General features: G+C 37.7%; 1 protein-coding gene across 1 annotated transcript; it reads left to right on the forward strand.

Moving 5' to 3' along the window:
* Positions 1-454: 454 nt before the first annotated feature.
* Positions 455-15,242, forward strand: LOC112957125 (pancreatic lipase-related protein 2-like). Its single transcript, XM_026050696.1, has 13 exons — positions 455-511; positions 5,858-5,906; positions 6,695-6,849; positions 8,427-8,552; positions 9,304-9,438; positions 10,933-11,041; positions 11,629-11,745; positions 11,835-11,957; positions 12,264-12,382; positions 13,120-13,249; positions 13,573-13,684; positions 14,444-14,611; positions 15,111-15,242. Exons 1-13 carry the CDS (start codon positions 455-457, stop codon positions 15,172-15,174), a joined length of 1,464 nt encoding a protein of 487 aa, XP_025906481.1. The 3' UTR covers positions 15,175-15,242.
* The last annotated feature ends 484 nt before the right edge of the window (positions 15,243-15,726 follow it).

Below are 15,726 nucleotides of genomic sequence, written 5' to 3' on the forward strand. Positions count from 1 at the left end.
GATAACTTTATCAGCTATCTGATAGCTGATCACTTCAAAGGGATGACATAGACAATGAAATTAAGTTCATATTCCAAACTGTCCTGCAGAGAAGGTTCACTTCACTGATTATAAGATGGGGCTTACAGTAACTCGTAACTGAAAAGATAAGTATGTCAAGCTGACTGGTATGAATGTTGCACACTAGAATCCCCACTAGGAATAAATTGGAATCTTGCTTTTAACTAAATTGATTGCAAAATTTTATGAGGTGAAAGCTTTGATAAATCGGAAATTATAAGAGAGAGAGAAAGACAAGGAAAGGCAACATTTTTATATCCATCAGGAAGTCTATCATTCTTACAAAGATTCTCAGTCACTCTTAGGAAGCCTGTAATTAGGTACCATGTGGGCAGGTCCGCACCCACTGCTGTGGGATTGAATCCAACTGAAAAGAGCTGGCAACAGCCAGCCCATGACACGGAGCTCGCTCAACACAGGTTACAGAGCAACAAGTTCTACATTTAGCGTGGTAAGTGACTGAAAAATCKTAAGGATTCTCAGATAATTGTGCTTGCTACCTACCCTTTGGGGTTGGAGAGCTGAAGGGTTGCTTGCTTAATAAAAGGTAGACTTGATGGTATGGTCTGAGTGAAAAGCAACAAGAAGGACTCYGAGTGATCCTGAGAACACTTTGAGAGAGGCTACGAGACTTGTGGCACCTCCAGTCTGGAAGATTCTAGTAAGAGATGATAGTTCCTGGGCAGCAATAATGTAATGCAGCTAGGAAAAGTGGGTGGATTCAGTGGGGCTAAGGTGGTTCAACAGAATATTCTTCAAAGGAAGATCAGAATGATGACAATTGTAGGTGGAATCATTTTTTCTTCTAAGGAAAATACATGAGGGCACTGGTTGAAGTCAAGGAGGAGGAAAAATTAGATGGGCTATGAAATAAAACACTATGAGGAGCACTGCAAATTTAGAGAGAGAATGGAAATTGGGAAGAAATATCCTCTTCTATGGAATAATGTGGCAAATAAAATCTGTTTYAKSTSWCWSYSMCAYAKAGAGRGRRRRAAAAAAAAAACCCTGTGGACTAGTCATCAAGACAGGATATTCTGCAATTCAAAAATGGAGAAAGGCAAAGAGTGTTGGGCTGGGGGTCGATTAAATTTAGCAATAGTCTAATCACTAAGAGGAATGGTGAAAGTCCTTCTGGAAAGACAAATAGCCTCATGATAAAGGTTTCTTAGAGGATTGAACTGGCACAGCAACCTGCCAAAACTGTATCATTCTTTTTCTGATGTTGGTACTTAGATTAAAGAATTGTAATTCTATCTGTAATTTTTAAATCTGATACCAGTGTAAGAACAAGTTGAGATCCCTATTAGTTAGGATATTGCAAAATGTTCTGAATTTGGAAGTCAAGGACACACAAAAACATCTTGAAAATCTGATTTTACTTCAGTCTCTAGTGATGAGCAAATACGCATACAACTCACATTCCTATTGCTTTTTTTCTGGGCTACTTCTCATATTAAATATCTTGAGAAAAAACATTGTCATTCTAAGGCAATTAGTCCAAGTTAAGGCCTTAGTCTCATATTCAATTTTAAGAAGTTGATAGATATTATCTCCTACCACACCATGGGACAATTCCTGTTAACTCTGTCCTGGCTTGTGCTCTACTGTAATATTAGGTGATCTGGAGGAAGGAGATCTACAAGAAGCTCTGGACATCCTTAATCCAACAAAAGATTTGCCTAATGCTCAATTTGTGTATCTCAGAGCTGTTCATTTAAGATCAGTTACCTTGTGGAGAATTTAATTCTGCCTAAAAGCTGCTGAGCTCACAGGAGAGGGGATAGGCCAATTTCAGGATGCTCTTTTACTTATGATTACTTGTTTGTATTGAATTGTGCCCAAGGGCCTTCATCTGGAATCAGAACCCCACTAATGGGCAATTTACAACCATATCTCAATGGTTGCAAATGAGATATGGTAATCTCATAACTGTAAATGAGATATGGTAATCTCATATCTGAGTGCTGAGGGTTTGGAGATGAAATGAAGTCTTTCAGTAACTGCACCAGTTTCTCTGCTCGCCAGAATTTAATTCACTCTGTCATGAGCACATTGCCCAGTACTGTACAACCTGGCCAGCATTTGATAATCTGGGGCAAATATTCTTACTGTGTCCATGCAAATGAACTGTGGCTGCCTGGAAAATCCTTGTAAGGAATGGGCAAGACCATCGCTACAAAAGTTATGTTCAAATAAAAACAAAAAAAAGGACACTTTTGGTTATTTGTATATGGGAAAAAYGCTTACATGATCCACTTTATAAGACTTATAAAYATTTTTGCAACACTTTGAACTGCAGTTTCTTTTCCCCATTTGGGTAACAGGTTACAAGACTCAGATGTGAAATCACCAAGTGTTATCTAATACTTCCGATGTTCCAAGTCATACAAGAAATTTCTGGGAGGGCATTTAACTTATATCTTCCTTATCTAAACTTGCATGCTAACACCTAAATGGTCTGTTCTTCTCTGTGCTGCCTTTTATACTTAACTGAGAATATGTCAAACAAAAAAGAGCTTAAAGAAAGAAAAAAATAAAACACTGGAAAGACAATTTTTTTAAACTGGAAAGACAAAATGCATTTAAATATATATATAATTTTAAAATAATGTAACACATTTTAAATATATAAATTATACATTTTTATTTTATATTATTTATCTTTTAAAATTATTGTATTAATAATTCAGGCCATTTCAGTTACTGATGCCTCAAACGTTTACTTCCATKCTGTGCATACAATCTGCACTATGAGTGCTTTTACTTTCCGAATCAACTGTAAATGCACAAAAAAATAAAGAAATCATGACCCCTTATTTACTAATCCTTTACTCTATATTTACTAATCCTTTAATCTGGATGCCAGTAACTTTTTCAGTCATGAGCTGATGTCCAGCAGTAGCATTCAGTGCAATAGCAAGAACTGATTCCCCTGAAAACACACTCAGTGATGATTCATTGAGCTTGAGTAACTAACTAAAAGGTCAAAAAACCTCAGCCAAATAAAATGATTTCAGTTTGTTCATGACTTGACACAGTTGTCTGTATAATAGTACATTTATATCATACTTAATTTAGTAATAAATTCTTAAGTAGAAGAGCGTATTATTGAAATCAAAGTATCAAGAGAGTCAAAATATTGATCTCATAAAAGTACCATGTTGATTTGTTGTGTCATGTAGCTGAACTCAGTTACACAACTTTGTTCTGCATTTTTCACAATTTTTCTTTCATGATTGAGTATCCTGTGAAAAGTTGCCTCAGATCTGCTCATTCATCCATTTTTTTACATGTTAGCATAATAAATTTCCTCAGATCACTTGGAATTCTCTTGCTAATCAACAGCAATGAAAAATTGTCAACAGATTTCTTGCCAGCTTTAAGACAGGCCAGCTATGAATTACCAAAATAACACTGATTTTGAAACATTTATTTCCACTAGCTTTTCCACAGCAGATCTAGAACCATTGTGTGAACAGGGTATCACCATTGCCATTTCTTTTGTTTTTGGCATGAACATCAGGTGACTTTTGCTAACCATTGAGAAAAGGCAAAGTGTAAACCTCTCTTCAGCTGCAGCATTGTCCTCTGCTCAATTTTATTTTAGAATGGAYCAGAATCATTGTGTTATTTTATGTCTTTCATACAAGAAAAAATCCATTTTAATTTACATCTTAATTCTCCTGGTCATGGGTCTTGCTGCTTTCCTTATAAAACATATGATTTCTAGCTACTAATTATCAATATTCCCCCTTTGCMTCCTTTTGTATGGCCTAAGGATGTTTTACCTCTAGCTTATCTATCTTTATTTTTATTCTAATGACAGAGTTAACAAATCTCTACCTAGAAAAAAAGTCCAGCAGTCATCTTGTATCCTGTTATTGCTCACCACTGAAGCAGACGGKGTGATAAGAGAATGGTGAGTAAAATTCTTAGCATTTAGGTAAATTAAACATTTTGTTTCAAATAATCACATTGCAGTTGTAAAAAAGAAAAATGCTGATAATTAAAAATCCAATTCCTTGGTCTTGCTTCTCTTGAATATTCTGTGTGTGCATGTTTGTGCATATATCCTGAGAGGGTGATTGGGTACATACGAAGTTTCAATTATATTGTTGACAATCATTGTGCAGACTTTGTCATATCTCACAAACCATCTACTAGTGGTCCATGAATCACAAGTTGAGCAATGCTGCCCAAAAGAGACCTTAATGGGTTCTTGTGAAGGACAACCCGTACTCCAATATATGTTTCATAAGTCAGAATGCCAGTCTATAAATATCTACAATTTTGTTTTGTTGTTGCTGTTGTTAGRAATAGCTAGTGTGGGCTCAGAAGCTCTTTTTCTCTATTTCATTCTCAGTGTAATGAGCAGAGTTTAGCACTCAGGAAACCTCTAGCCAGCAAAACTAGGAAGACTGAGTTTAAACCCACAAACAAGTCATTCCAGTTCCTCTTGTTCAGTACTAAGCATCTTAAATGCAAGAGAAAGAATTTCCCCCATAAAGTTGCGTACTGCCTCAACTCCTTTCATGTAGGTATCATTTCTTAATCTCTTAGCACTATTCTTGTTGTCTTTGGGCTACCAGACTCATACAAAGAGCCTAACCCTCAGAAAACTGGCTTCTATCCAAGCCATACACCTGTCTTAACAAAAAGATGGATAAATATTCCAGAAGAACAGCCTTTTGCATCTTCCATCACTTATCTGGCTACCTGTTCATTTCCACTTTCTGTCTTCTAATGAAAAATATGTGAAAAGAAGTCACTGGGCACTCTCATTCAGCAGCAATTTCCCACATTTCCTAAATATTTTCTGGTTTGTAATATATTCTGAGAAGAGGTACTGTATAGACTATATTTTCATTTCTTTTTATGACAAGCCTACTACGTTAGAGCTGCCTCTAAGTTTTGSGGTCTGAAAAAGAAATTACACTGTTCCTCATGCTATACTGTTCTCAGCACAGACATTGTGAACATGAGATCTCTTGAGAAATCTGGATTATTTTATAGGCTGACTGAACAGCCATTCATAAACATATATCAGAGCTCTCTAATTCACTTGACAAGCCACGTCTTCTAATTTTTCTGCACAATCATCAGGTTCTTAGAATAATGCCTGAAGTACTTGCCAAGAAGGCCTCCTCTTTTTTTCTGATGATTAGGACCTCTCCCTTCTTGTCTGACACCAGCTATTTTGAATGACTCCTGATGCTTTTCTCTCCTACCAACTGCCAACTTTTCTCTCTGCTTTCCATTCTTCCCACGATTTTCTCTCTCTTACCATGTCTTCTTCTCTTGATGTCACCAGTGGTCATACAGGTATTGGCCATAGAACTATACTTCAGAAGAAATCTGATGCTTCCTCTCGGTTTTGTTCTTTGCAACTTTTATTCACAGCTTAGATATTCAGACATGTTCTTCTGCCCTATCGCATCATCAGTGAACTATTGCCCAGACTTTAGCTACTAGGATTCAATGTCAGTACTCAGCACCACAGTGTCCRTGCTCTAACTATCCCATTTGGCTTGGTTAGTAAGTCAAGTAAATCCAGCTTCCACAGAGATGCCATCAACTGTCTTTGCCCCAGAGATGCATTGCTGGCTCATGTTCAGCTTGGTGTACACCAGGATGGCCAGGGGTCTTTTTGCAAAGCCATTTTCGACCTGCTCAGCCCCATGCATGGGGTTAGTCTCTACCAGGTGCTCGATTTTGCATTTTTCCTTGTATTATACCCTTTCAAAAAGAATAAATCACTCTAAAATGCTTAACCTTTATATTCCCTTTGCTTTAGGTGATTGGAGTGTGTATTATTGCATTTTATCTCCTTGGCTCAGTAACAGGTGAGATACAATATCTATAAAAACTATCACAAGAAGTTGAATAAAGACAAAATAAATAACATATATTATATATGAAACAATGACCAGTATCCTTTACATTGAAATTGTGTTAGGATTAGGTATTGTGCTTGATAATGTCCATTACTGTGTATAGAAGTAAGGCTAAAGGTTTTACTCCATTCAAATTTCTTTATTAAGAATATAAGAGGGAGAAAATTCTGTTGAAAATTCATGGAGGGGAATTTTACAGTCATATGCCCTTCTTCTGTGAAAACTGTTGTTTACAAGGAGCAGTTGTAAAAATAGTGTAATAAAAAGTGCTAGAAATGAAAAGTTGGGCATAAATGAGCAAAAGTGATCTTCTCCCCAAAAAGACTAGAATCTTAAAATAAATGATAATATCATTCACAATAGAAGGTGACTGCATAAATACCCTTCATTCCAAAAAATACCCTTCATTCCAAAAACACATAGCCTTGGGGTGGGAAGCACACAGAAGCAAGTCTAATGAGTATTTCTCAAAAAGAATTTTAAAATATTTACAAGCCTAGAAAATGCCACCAAAAGAATGTCCTGGAATTTTCCTGAATTCAGCTCAAATCATTTACTATTCATTTTGTTACCTACTTCAGGCAAGATCCATAAACAAACAAACAAAAAACCCTGAATCTGAGTCATAACTAATCATAAAATTATATCCTTGGTGTTCTGCTTCTCTGGCAGTCTCAAACATATCATCTAGCTGTAAGAGGTTCCAAAATCCTAACAAGTTGTTTTGTGCGCTCTAGGTAAAGAAATTTGCTACGATAGGCTTGGCTGTTTTAGCGATGACCCACCTTGGGCTGGGATCCCAGGGAGACTCCTGACAGGACTGCCTGACTCTCCAGAAAACATGAACATCAGCTTTTCTCTCTACACAAGAGAAACAGGAAATARCACACAGGTGATACTTATTTTAACATCAAGAAAAGACTAAGCCTACATATGTTTGTAAACTTGTTGAAAAATCTATGTCACTCATCACAGGCAAACAAGTAAGAATAAGGAGGTAGTGAATGAGCTTTGGTGATATTTAGAGTAAAGCTTGAAAAAAAAATCTGTATTAAGTGTAAGACACAACAGCCTTCCTAGCATACAAGCATGTGGGTTATGGAGCAGTAACTTTTGCAAGGATTTAGCTCTCAGAATATYAAGGACTTGCTCAAATAAGCAAACTTCTGGGTATTTGGATAGGGAAGCAAATGTTGATACATTAYACATGTTGAAATTGAGTCCATACTGTGACTTTTAAAAAATAAAAGCAAGTCTGAAGCAGAACAATTCTAGCATAATTTCAAAACCTGCATTTTTCCTCAAAATCTGTGTGATTTTCCACTCTTACCTGCCCTTCTCCGTTCTGCAAATAATAATCACTCAGGCTATTTATTCTTTGTAATACCGAGCAGAGCAATGCCTAGGAACTTTTAAAGCTCCAGGGCTGGTCCCMCATCACTTCAGCAAACGCACGTGAAGCTGCAAGTTCCCAGAGCTTGTGTCATCTGTGCTGCACAGGGACATTTAGGATTCCACTGGCATGGACTGGGATGACATCACTGTCATTCCAGACATCACAGCTTGCAACAATCCTGGTTGCCATGAGAAGACTCAAGCTCGGGTTCTCTAGGAGTGAAAAGTTATACCTGTAATAAATGTTTCTATCTGCAGAGCAGGGAAAAATGAGTAGTCACTTTGCACTCACCAGTGGGCTATCCAGGCTTTTCTATTGTTCATAAAATAAAATAGGACAAAATATACCTTGCACTACTTCCCTGCCATTAAACTTAACTGTATGATCTAAGGGCACAGCCCTTCCACACCCAAGCTCCCTGAGCTTGCATCATAACCACTATATTTATCTGGAAACAATACAGATGGTCAGAGATCATTCTCAGACTAAAAGGAAGGAATATGATTAAACAATTTGCAAGAACGTGTGGTGAACCAAGATCAGTTTAACCACTGTTGCCTGCAGCATTCAATTCTTYCAGCCATTCTGGAGTAGCTAATAACAAGAACACCTGTAGAAGCGCCATTGCTACAGACAAAAGCCATTTCTGAGATGCAGAGTAGCACTTGGAAGCTGAAGATYAGGTTGATTAAAAGGCAAAAGCAAAGAGTTGTGGGGTTGGTGAACTGTTCTCTGGAGGGCCTCATCCAACTCAGGTCACTACATATCATTTGACGATACTTGGGCTCCTTTAGGCTGCTTTATATGCTGTATAAGGGAGTTCATTAAGAGGAAAGGGCAGCAGAAACACCTGCCCTTGTACAGGGAGGCRCAACTTCTTTGGCAGCTGTGTTGGAATGGAGAAGGGTGACATGCTGAGGTGACCAGCTTCTAAAATTGAAAACTTTGACCATACAAAGAATTTCTGCAAATCCTACTGAAGGGTCAATGTTAATGATGTGATATTTTGCTGCCTTCTCTAAAACRGGAGGATAGATAAAAGCTCTAACTTTCATTTTGCTTTCCTCACACAGGTGATCTCAGCAATTAACTCCTCAACCATCCAAAGCTCACATTTTTCTTCACGCAGGAAAACTTCTTTCATCATTCATGGATTTGGCAGCACTGGAAAAAAAGGCTGGGTTGTAGAAATGTGCCTGGTATGAGACAGTATCCTCTGATTTCCACCAGCAGCTGAGGCTGCATTTTTTTTTCAAAAACTTATGAGCACTTGTAATCTAAAATCTTATATTTCAAAATATCCCAGCCGAAAGGAAAGAGCAATTCTAATTGCTCCTCCAAACTACAAACTATGGTTGTGGTGTGAATAAAAGAGAGGGAAGGCAGTGCAGAACTGCATGATCATTTTAAGCTTCTGTTTTCCTTGTCRTTTATATTCAACTGTTTAGTCTGTGTTAATTTTCATTTCCAGTCCTTGTTCTTTCCCAAACCTTAAGTAAGCCTTAGTAACAGAAAGCTACAACAGATCAGAGACCTCTGTAAGACTGTGACAATACAGGAGTTAACCTTTGCACTAGCTTTCCTTGCTAAAATAAAAACTTCCTACTTTGCCCAGAACCTTTCTATTTTAATAAGACTTTCTCAGTTTCTTGACCCTCCAAGAAAGTCAAACACTTGCAGCTACTGTGCAGTTGCRTTGTCTTTCCAATTTATTTCAAATATGTATACAAATAACTAAAATAATTTGATTGTTTTATTTAAAAATTGAGACTATTTTGTGAGGACATTCTTGTTTCAATACAGTACAGGCTGCAGTGTAGTGTTCTGTTTGCAAAGAATTAGAAATCCCATTAGAAATTACAATGTAATTGTCTATTAGGATTTAATTTGCATTTCTACTCGCTGTTTTATGCTTCTTTAAATATTTTGTTTTATGTGTTTCCACATTAGCTGTTGCTGGAAGTGGAGAACAGGAACTGCATTGCTGTTGACTGGAAAGAGGGTGCAAAAGGCACCTACGCCAGTGCAGTGAATAACCTCCGTGTGATTGGGGCTGAGATTGCTTATTTCATAAAAACTCTCCAGGTAAAAGAAACAGCTTTACAACCTACAGTTCACCAGTGCATATAGTTGGGTTATGATACTGCTACTTCTGTTTTTAACCTTGTCCAGTACAGTTGGCCAGTGCTTCAGGAAATGTTGTACAAAGGATGTAGTTTAGACCTGGCTAATAACTTTTAACTCTGTGAGGACTTCATGCACCCACAGAAGACACAAACAAAGCTAAACGAGTTGAAAAGATGTGCCAATAACTAAAGATCAGTAGACGACAACATTTCCATTTTGTGATACAGGCAAGAAGGCATTTTACAGAGGTGAGACATGTCGTGTGTGACTTACATGCTTAGAAGAGTTGCAAGCACTAGAAACTTGTGCTGGAAGTAAATTAGCATCTCAAGTTGGCATCAACTGAAAGTAACGGGAACTGGAAGCATCCTAGAGCTTCCCATGATATTGCCACCTTTGTAGTCTACAAGCAAAAGAAACTACCCTGTTGSTTTCTGTTTGTGAACTTCATATTACTGAAGACACGGCTTCACATTTACACACATAACACAGCATTTCTTATTCCAAAAGTTCAAGTTCCAAAGTTCTTCCCCCGTGACTCTCACAGGTGGATCACTAAACCTGCATTTTCCTAACAGGCTTATTAGGATTGCTCACAGACAGCAGAGATTTACTTCGATCAAATCTTGTTTTTCCTTACGCTTTCTAGAAAAGCAAAACTGCACTGTAAATGGAAGAAAGAACTGCAGGACAAAGTCTCTTCAGGAAAAATGTCATCTGCCAAGAAACCACAGATACGCAAACACTATAAAATGGCTTTTTTTTTTTTTTTTACATGTACATTATTATTCAGAACTTAGCAAAAATCCCTTGCAATTAGCAATTAGTCCTTGTTGACTAAGATGGTTACAAACCTCAGCAAGTCCCTGAATGAAATCTATCCTCTGCGTGCAGCGAACACACTGATGATTTTCCATTTCCATCTTCAAAGCTTATGCAGTATGTAAAAGGACAGGCTTTGTACAGGAGATGTGTAGCAAAAAGAAGWATGGACATCACTGCAACTCCACTTCTCAGTGAAGATTTAGTGCAGTGATATGATTACAGTCTCTATATACATCTACAGATGAGCAATAAAAAGGGGCTCCATAATACAGATGATGAAGATAAAATAAGTTCATATTTATAGAAAGTGAAATTAGGGGTTAATCCAAATGTAAGAAGAGGTTCATATTTTGATACCACAGATAATAAAAGACAGTAACCATATGCAAGACTGTGATGGTGAATCTTTCATATGATTAGGCATTTAAAATTCAAGACTGGATCTTCTACCAAATTTTAGTATAATTTAGACAACAAATAATTCAAGGAATTTATGCAGTGTTGGGTTTCCAGGAAGACRAACGAGTTGCTCCTAACAGCAGCCAATGTAAGATACCATCTTTGATATTTAAATTACTGTTCTTGTCTCTCTCTTCCCTCCATCTTCTTCCTTCTCCTTTTAATTAGCAAATCTACAGGTATTCCCCTTCTCAAATCCATCTAATTGGCCACAGTCTTGGTGCACACACTGCGGGAGAAGCGGGAAGAAGAACGCAAGGCATTGGACGAATAACAGGTAGGCACATATAGGACACCACATTCCTAAAGGAAAGGAGAGACAAGGTACAGATCCACTTTTCTTATTTCTCCTTCTTTTTTCTCCAGATGCATTACCACTAATTACTTTACTATACACTATGATTTACTTTTGGTATTAATGACGGAAAGTCATGCTGTTGTAGACCTCTAGGCTAAGAGGCTAGAATTAAATTATGCATTTAAGTTTGCATAAGAACAGGCAAACTCCATTACTCTCAAAGCAGGAGTGACTGTTGTATCTTCCATCCTTTAATGACTATAAGATTTATTATCCTCTAAAGGACTCTGTTAATGTGCTTGTAACATTAGTGTAATTCATTGGACCTTGCACTACAGCAAGGCAAAGCTAAGGAAAAAACACTAAGGAAAATGTTTTACTTCTGCTGGAATGAGTTTGCAGAAAGGTTCACAAAGCCATATTAGAGCACACAGTCCAGTTTAGAATTCACATTATTAGTCAACATGTCTGCTGCATTATTTATGCCTGATATTATAAGTTGGAATAAGACATGTTTTTGTGTTGCTTTTTACATTCCTTCCTCAGTCAGTAATTTTTTTCTCTAGGTTTGGACCCTGCTGGGCCTTTTTTTGAAGGCACTCCTCCCGAGGTGCGACTGGACCCCACAGACGCGAGCTTTGTCGATGTTATTCACAGTAATGCTCCCCAATTTCCTGCCACAGGCAAGTGTTCATGTGTGAGCAAATATCCACAGACATGGGCAAGTCGGGAGGTTTCTTAAAACACTAACATCATCACCTGTGTATCTCAGGGTTTGGAATGGCTAACACCACGGGTCACCTTGACTTTTACCCCAACGGAGGAAATGCCATGCCTGGATGCAATGATTTAATTGCACGCTTGAAACAAACAGAGTTTGAGCTTCTCATTGCAGGTAAATGCACATTTCCAAAATTCAGAATGTTTTCTCTCAGTTCAGAAACATGAACTGTGAAAGCCAATAACAGACCAACACAGCRCCCTTGAGAGCCCGGACAAACTGGTACAATGTTCTTCTTGTAAGTCAAAACACTGGCTTCTACTGCAAATAGAAATGTGTAAATTCACACAAAAGAGGTACTACAAGACACTACTGCTGTTTAACTCTGTGGCTTAGCTATTTTCAAAGAGGAGCAAGTATAATCTTGTACAAGCTAGCTGAAGATTATTTCACAGATGTTCATAAAATTTGTTCCAACAGATGYGACATTCATCGGAGGGTGTCATCACTCACGCAGCCATGAGTTTTATTTTGAGAGCATCCTCTATCCCACTGGATTCGTTGGATATCCCTGCGAGACATACAAGTCCTTTGAGGCAGTAAGTAGATCAGCTCAGCAATGTACAAACTTCAAGGAAAATAATCAAGGTCTCTGCATTCATGATAGAGGACACGATGTACAYAGAGCACTTGGATGCTACTCTAGCTCTCCTCTCACATTACCCAACTAGCAGGATGCATGCAGAGAGGCACAGCACACAGTGGCACCATCAGCTATTTCCCTGTGCTCTGGAGAAGGAATCTTGAGGCATGGATGATACCACCAGAACAGGAAAAAGAAATAACTCCCTTGCAATCCTCACCCTATGCCTCTCTGCAAAGACCACCTTAGTTAGCTGTATCTACTCTTACAACTGCTGGCTGTAAGAAAAGTATCTGAAACTTCCAAAAGGCCTAAACATTCTCTAATTTACAGTTAACATCTAAGAAATGCTTTAATTTCCCTAGAAGTAAATGCACCTATAAATGATGCTTAAAATACCCATGCTACTTTTTTTCCCCCCTGTTTTGTGTTGCAACGTGCGTGCAGGCAGTTTCTTTGGCTTATATTTCGTCCCARACTCTAGCTGAAAAATATCTTAAATGGGGAGTTTCAGATCATCATTCCCCCAGGTATGAAACCTGCTCATTCCACACCCACTTGAGCAAGATACAACAACATAAAGCACTGCTTCAGCTTTGCAAGGTTGGAACAGCGTCTTGAGCCTTAATTTTGTCMGAGCTGGCTGGGATGACAAAACTTCTTTTCATTCACTGATATTCTTATTTTTCCGAGGGAGAGAGTTTCCCATGTCCCCAGGAAGGATGTCCAATGATGGGACACTATGCTGACAGATTTCCAGCTAAACTGAAGAGAATAAACCAGAAGTATTTTTTAAATACAGCAGCAGACCCACCTTTTACTAGTAAGTGGAGAAGGTCTATAACAACTGGGCACATGTTTGAAAAATTATTGCTTTGACATGATTTATAGTCACTCAACTTTTTTGTTACTACTCCAAACATCAGCAAAGATCTCTGAGAAAAAGTACTGAATTAATCATCAGAATTCAAGCTCCCCCAGTTTTTCATTTGCTAACATGAACAAATCTCATTCAGAAAAATAAAAATGAAAAAAAAAAAGAAAAGAAAGGAAAAGGGAAAAAAAAAGATAACTTTCCCACTTACTGGCATTTTTAGATCTCATGYATCAATGACTATCTAGTTTCACTTTCTTTTTCTTATGTAGGCTGGAGACAAAGAGTATTTATCAAACTGTCCGGTGTAAAGAAAACAAGAGGGGACATAAACCTAGTTTTCCACGACAAGGAGGGAAACACAAAAGAATATCAAATTACCAGGTAAATTAAATGAATATTTCTCTGTGGCATTTAATGTTGCTGTCCTTAACATCTTTCACATATTTAAGCAGTGCAAACATATTCTTGGTTGTAGTCATTCTCGCTGACATCAGATATGGACAGAAGTTGTCACACAGATAACACTGATGAGGGCTCATGGATGCCTGCAGCAYAGGAATAGAAACCACCTCCTTTACATGTATTCTGGCATACATGTATGCCAGCAATAAATTAAGACAGTTTGACAGAAGAAGCACTGTTTCTTTTAGCTGCCCTTAAAAAAAGATTTACACCTCTAATATATTGCATACAGTAATTCCTACAGCKCACACGAGATTCACACAGAGATAATACAGATAGAAATAAGTATTTCCATGTACCTTTCAGATCCTGTTGATGCACCACAGAACTTCACAGCTCTTCTCTATGGTCGTCAAAAAAATGTACCTGAAGCTTGGGATAAAAACTCAACACTCCCAGGGTGCTGATGAGCTCAGGACCCTAATGTCAGACTTTATTGTTTCTTGATGTTCTCCTACTACATGTAAATTAGAAGTTTTCTGTGTTTCTTTTTATCCTGTCCAGTTCAGAGGGTAGCACAACAACAGAGTCCTGGTTTAGTGCCCTTTGCTCTTGTAAATAAATATGCACATTTCTGTCATAGCAAAATCAGCAAACTGAGTGTTCTGGAGAACACTGCTTAGCTTAGTAACCTCCAAGTTATTTCTGTTAGCACTGATGTCTTCATTCTATTTGCAGTGGAGTCCTTTCTCAAGATGAAATTTATACAAAATACCTTGATGTTGAAATTAACCCGAAWCTTGTTAAAAAAGTTGAATTTCTCTGGATTAAAACTCCATTCACTCTGCTTTGGGCAAGACTGGGGGCAGATACAGTCAATATAACTCATGGAGAAGATGGACATAGGTAAGTACAAACCGTTTACAGAAAACATCAGAACAGCTTGAGTATTAGAAAAAAAAAAACACTTTATAATCACATATCAGCATGGGTTATTTAGGAAAGCTGATGAAATACCCTTCACTGTGAACTGCTAGGGAAGCTGCAGAGCTTTGGTAGGGCCAATCTAGCTAAACAGCTGGTCTCAATGAAGTGAGCTTAACTAGATGGTGTCCTGATTGGTGTTTAGAGCACTACTGCTGTGAAGGTATAGAAGAATTTCATTCATGTCTTGAGATCCAGAATTTATTGCCCCCATATCCCCCAAAAGAACACATTGTTCATGCTACTATAAAAATTGCACTACACTTTTAGGAAGGTTTAAATATTCTGCAGATCAAACTGACAACCTTCAAATTAGCAGCTGACACTCTTCCTTCTTTCTTTGTTTTTGGTTGAGAAAAAAAAAAAAAAAGAAAAAAATATTGACTCAATAACAACATTGACCACCTGTTTTCCTTCCCAGATCAACATTTTGTGGCCATGGAACTGTGACATATGGAGTTCCCCAGTTACTTACACCTTGCTAGGAGCCATTAGGTACAACTGTTCTCCACTCTGCAGCTGGGTAAACAATCAGTCCTCTGTACTGGAATGTTTGTACATGTAGCTATTAAAGGAAAATTTGTTCTTAAACTGGTTGTAGTTTCCTTTTATTCAGTTCTGTGCAAGCACATTTGGCAATGTTTCTTACTTGTGAAGTAACTGTTTCTAGTTTACTAGCATTTTTCTATACCTTCTTCCAGTTGCAATTGGTATTTTTGTCATGGCTAACAAGAATCATACACAAAAAGACATAAATTTCTAGCTCTTTTTTTCTTTTTCTCTAAAAAAAAAAAAAAAATGTGAACCCAAAAGATGATGGCAGCAGAAGCTACTTAGCTATTTTGAGAACCTCACAATGGTCAAAAAATACTTCTCTTTTCTGGAACTCACACTGCATCTTCACTTAAATTAAATAAAATTAAATTGCCAGCCTTGCAAATACTAGGAGCAGTCTCTCTCTCTATATATATATACACCCACACCATCCCTCTACAGGTCCCTTCCAAGCTCAGCCATTCTGTAATTCTTCACGGGTA

The sequence above is a fragment of the Nothoprocta perdicaria genome, unplaced genomic scaffold, assembly GCF_003342845.1.
Source record: "Nothoprocta perdicaria isolate Ctin4 unplaced genomic scaffold, notPer1 scaffold_7, whole genome shotgun sequence".
In the NCBI taxonomy this organism is placed as follows: Eukaryota; Metazoa; Chordata; class Aves; order Tinamiformes; family Tinamidae; genus Nothoprocta; species Nothoprocta perdicaria.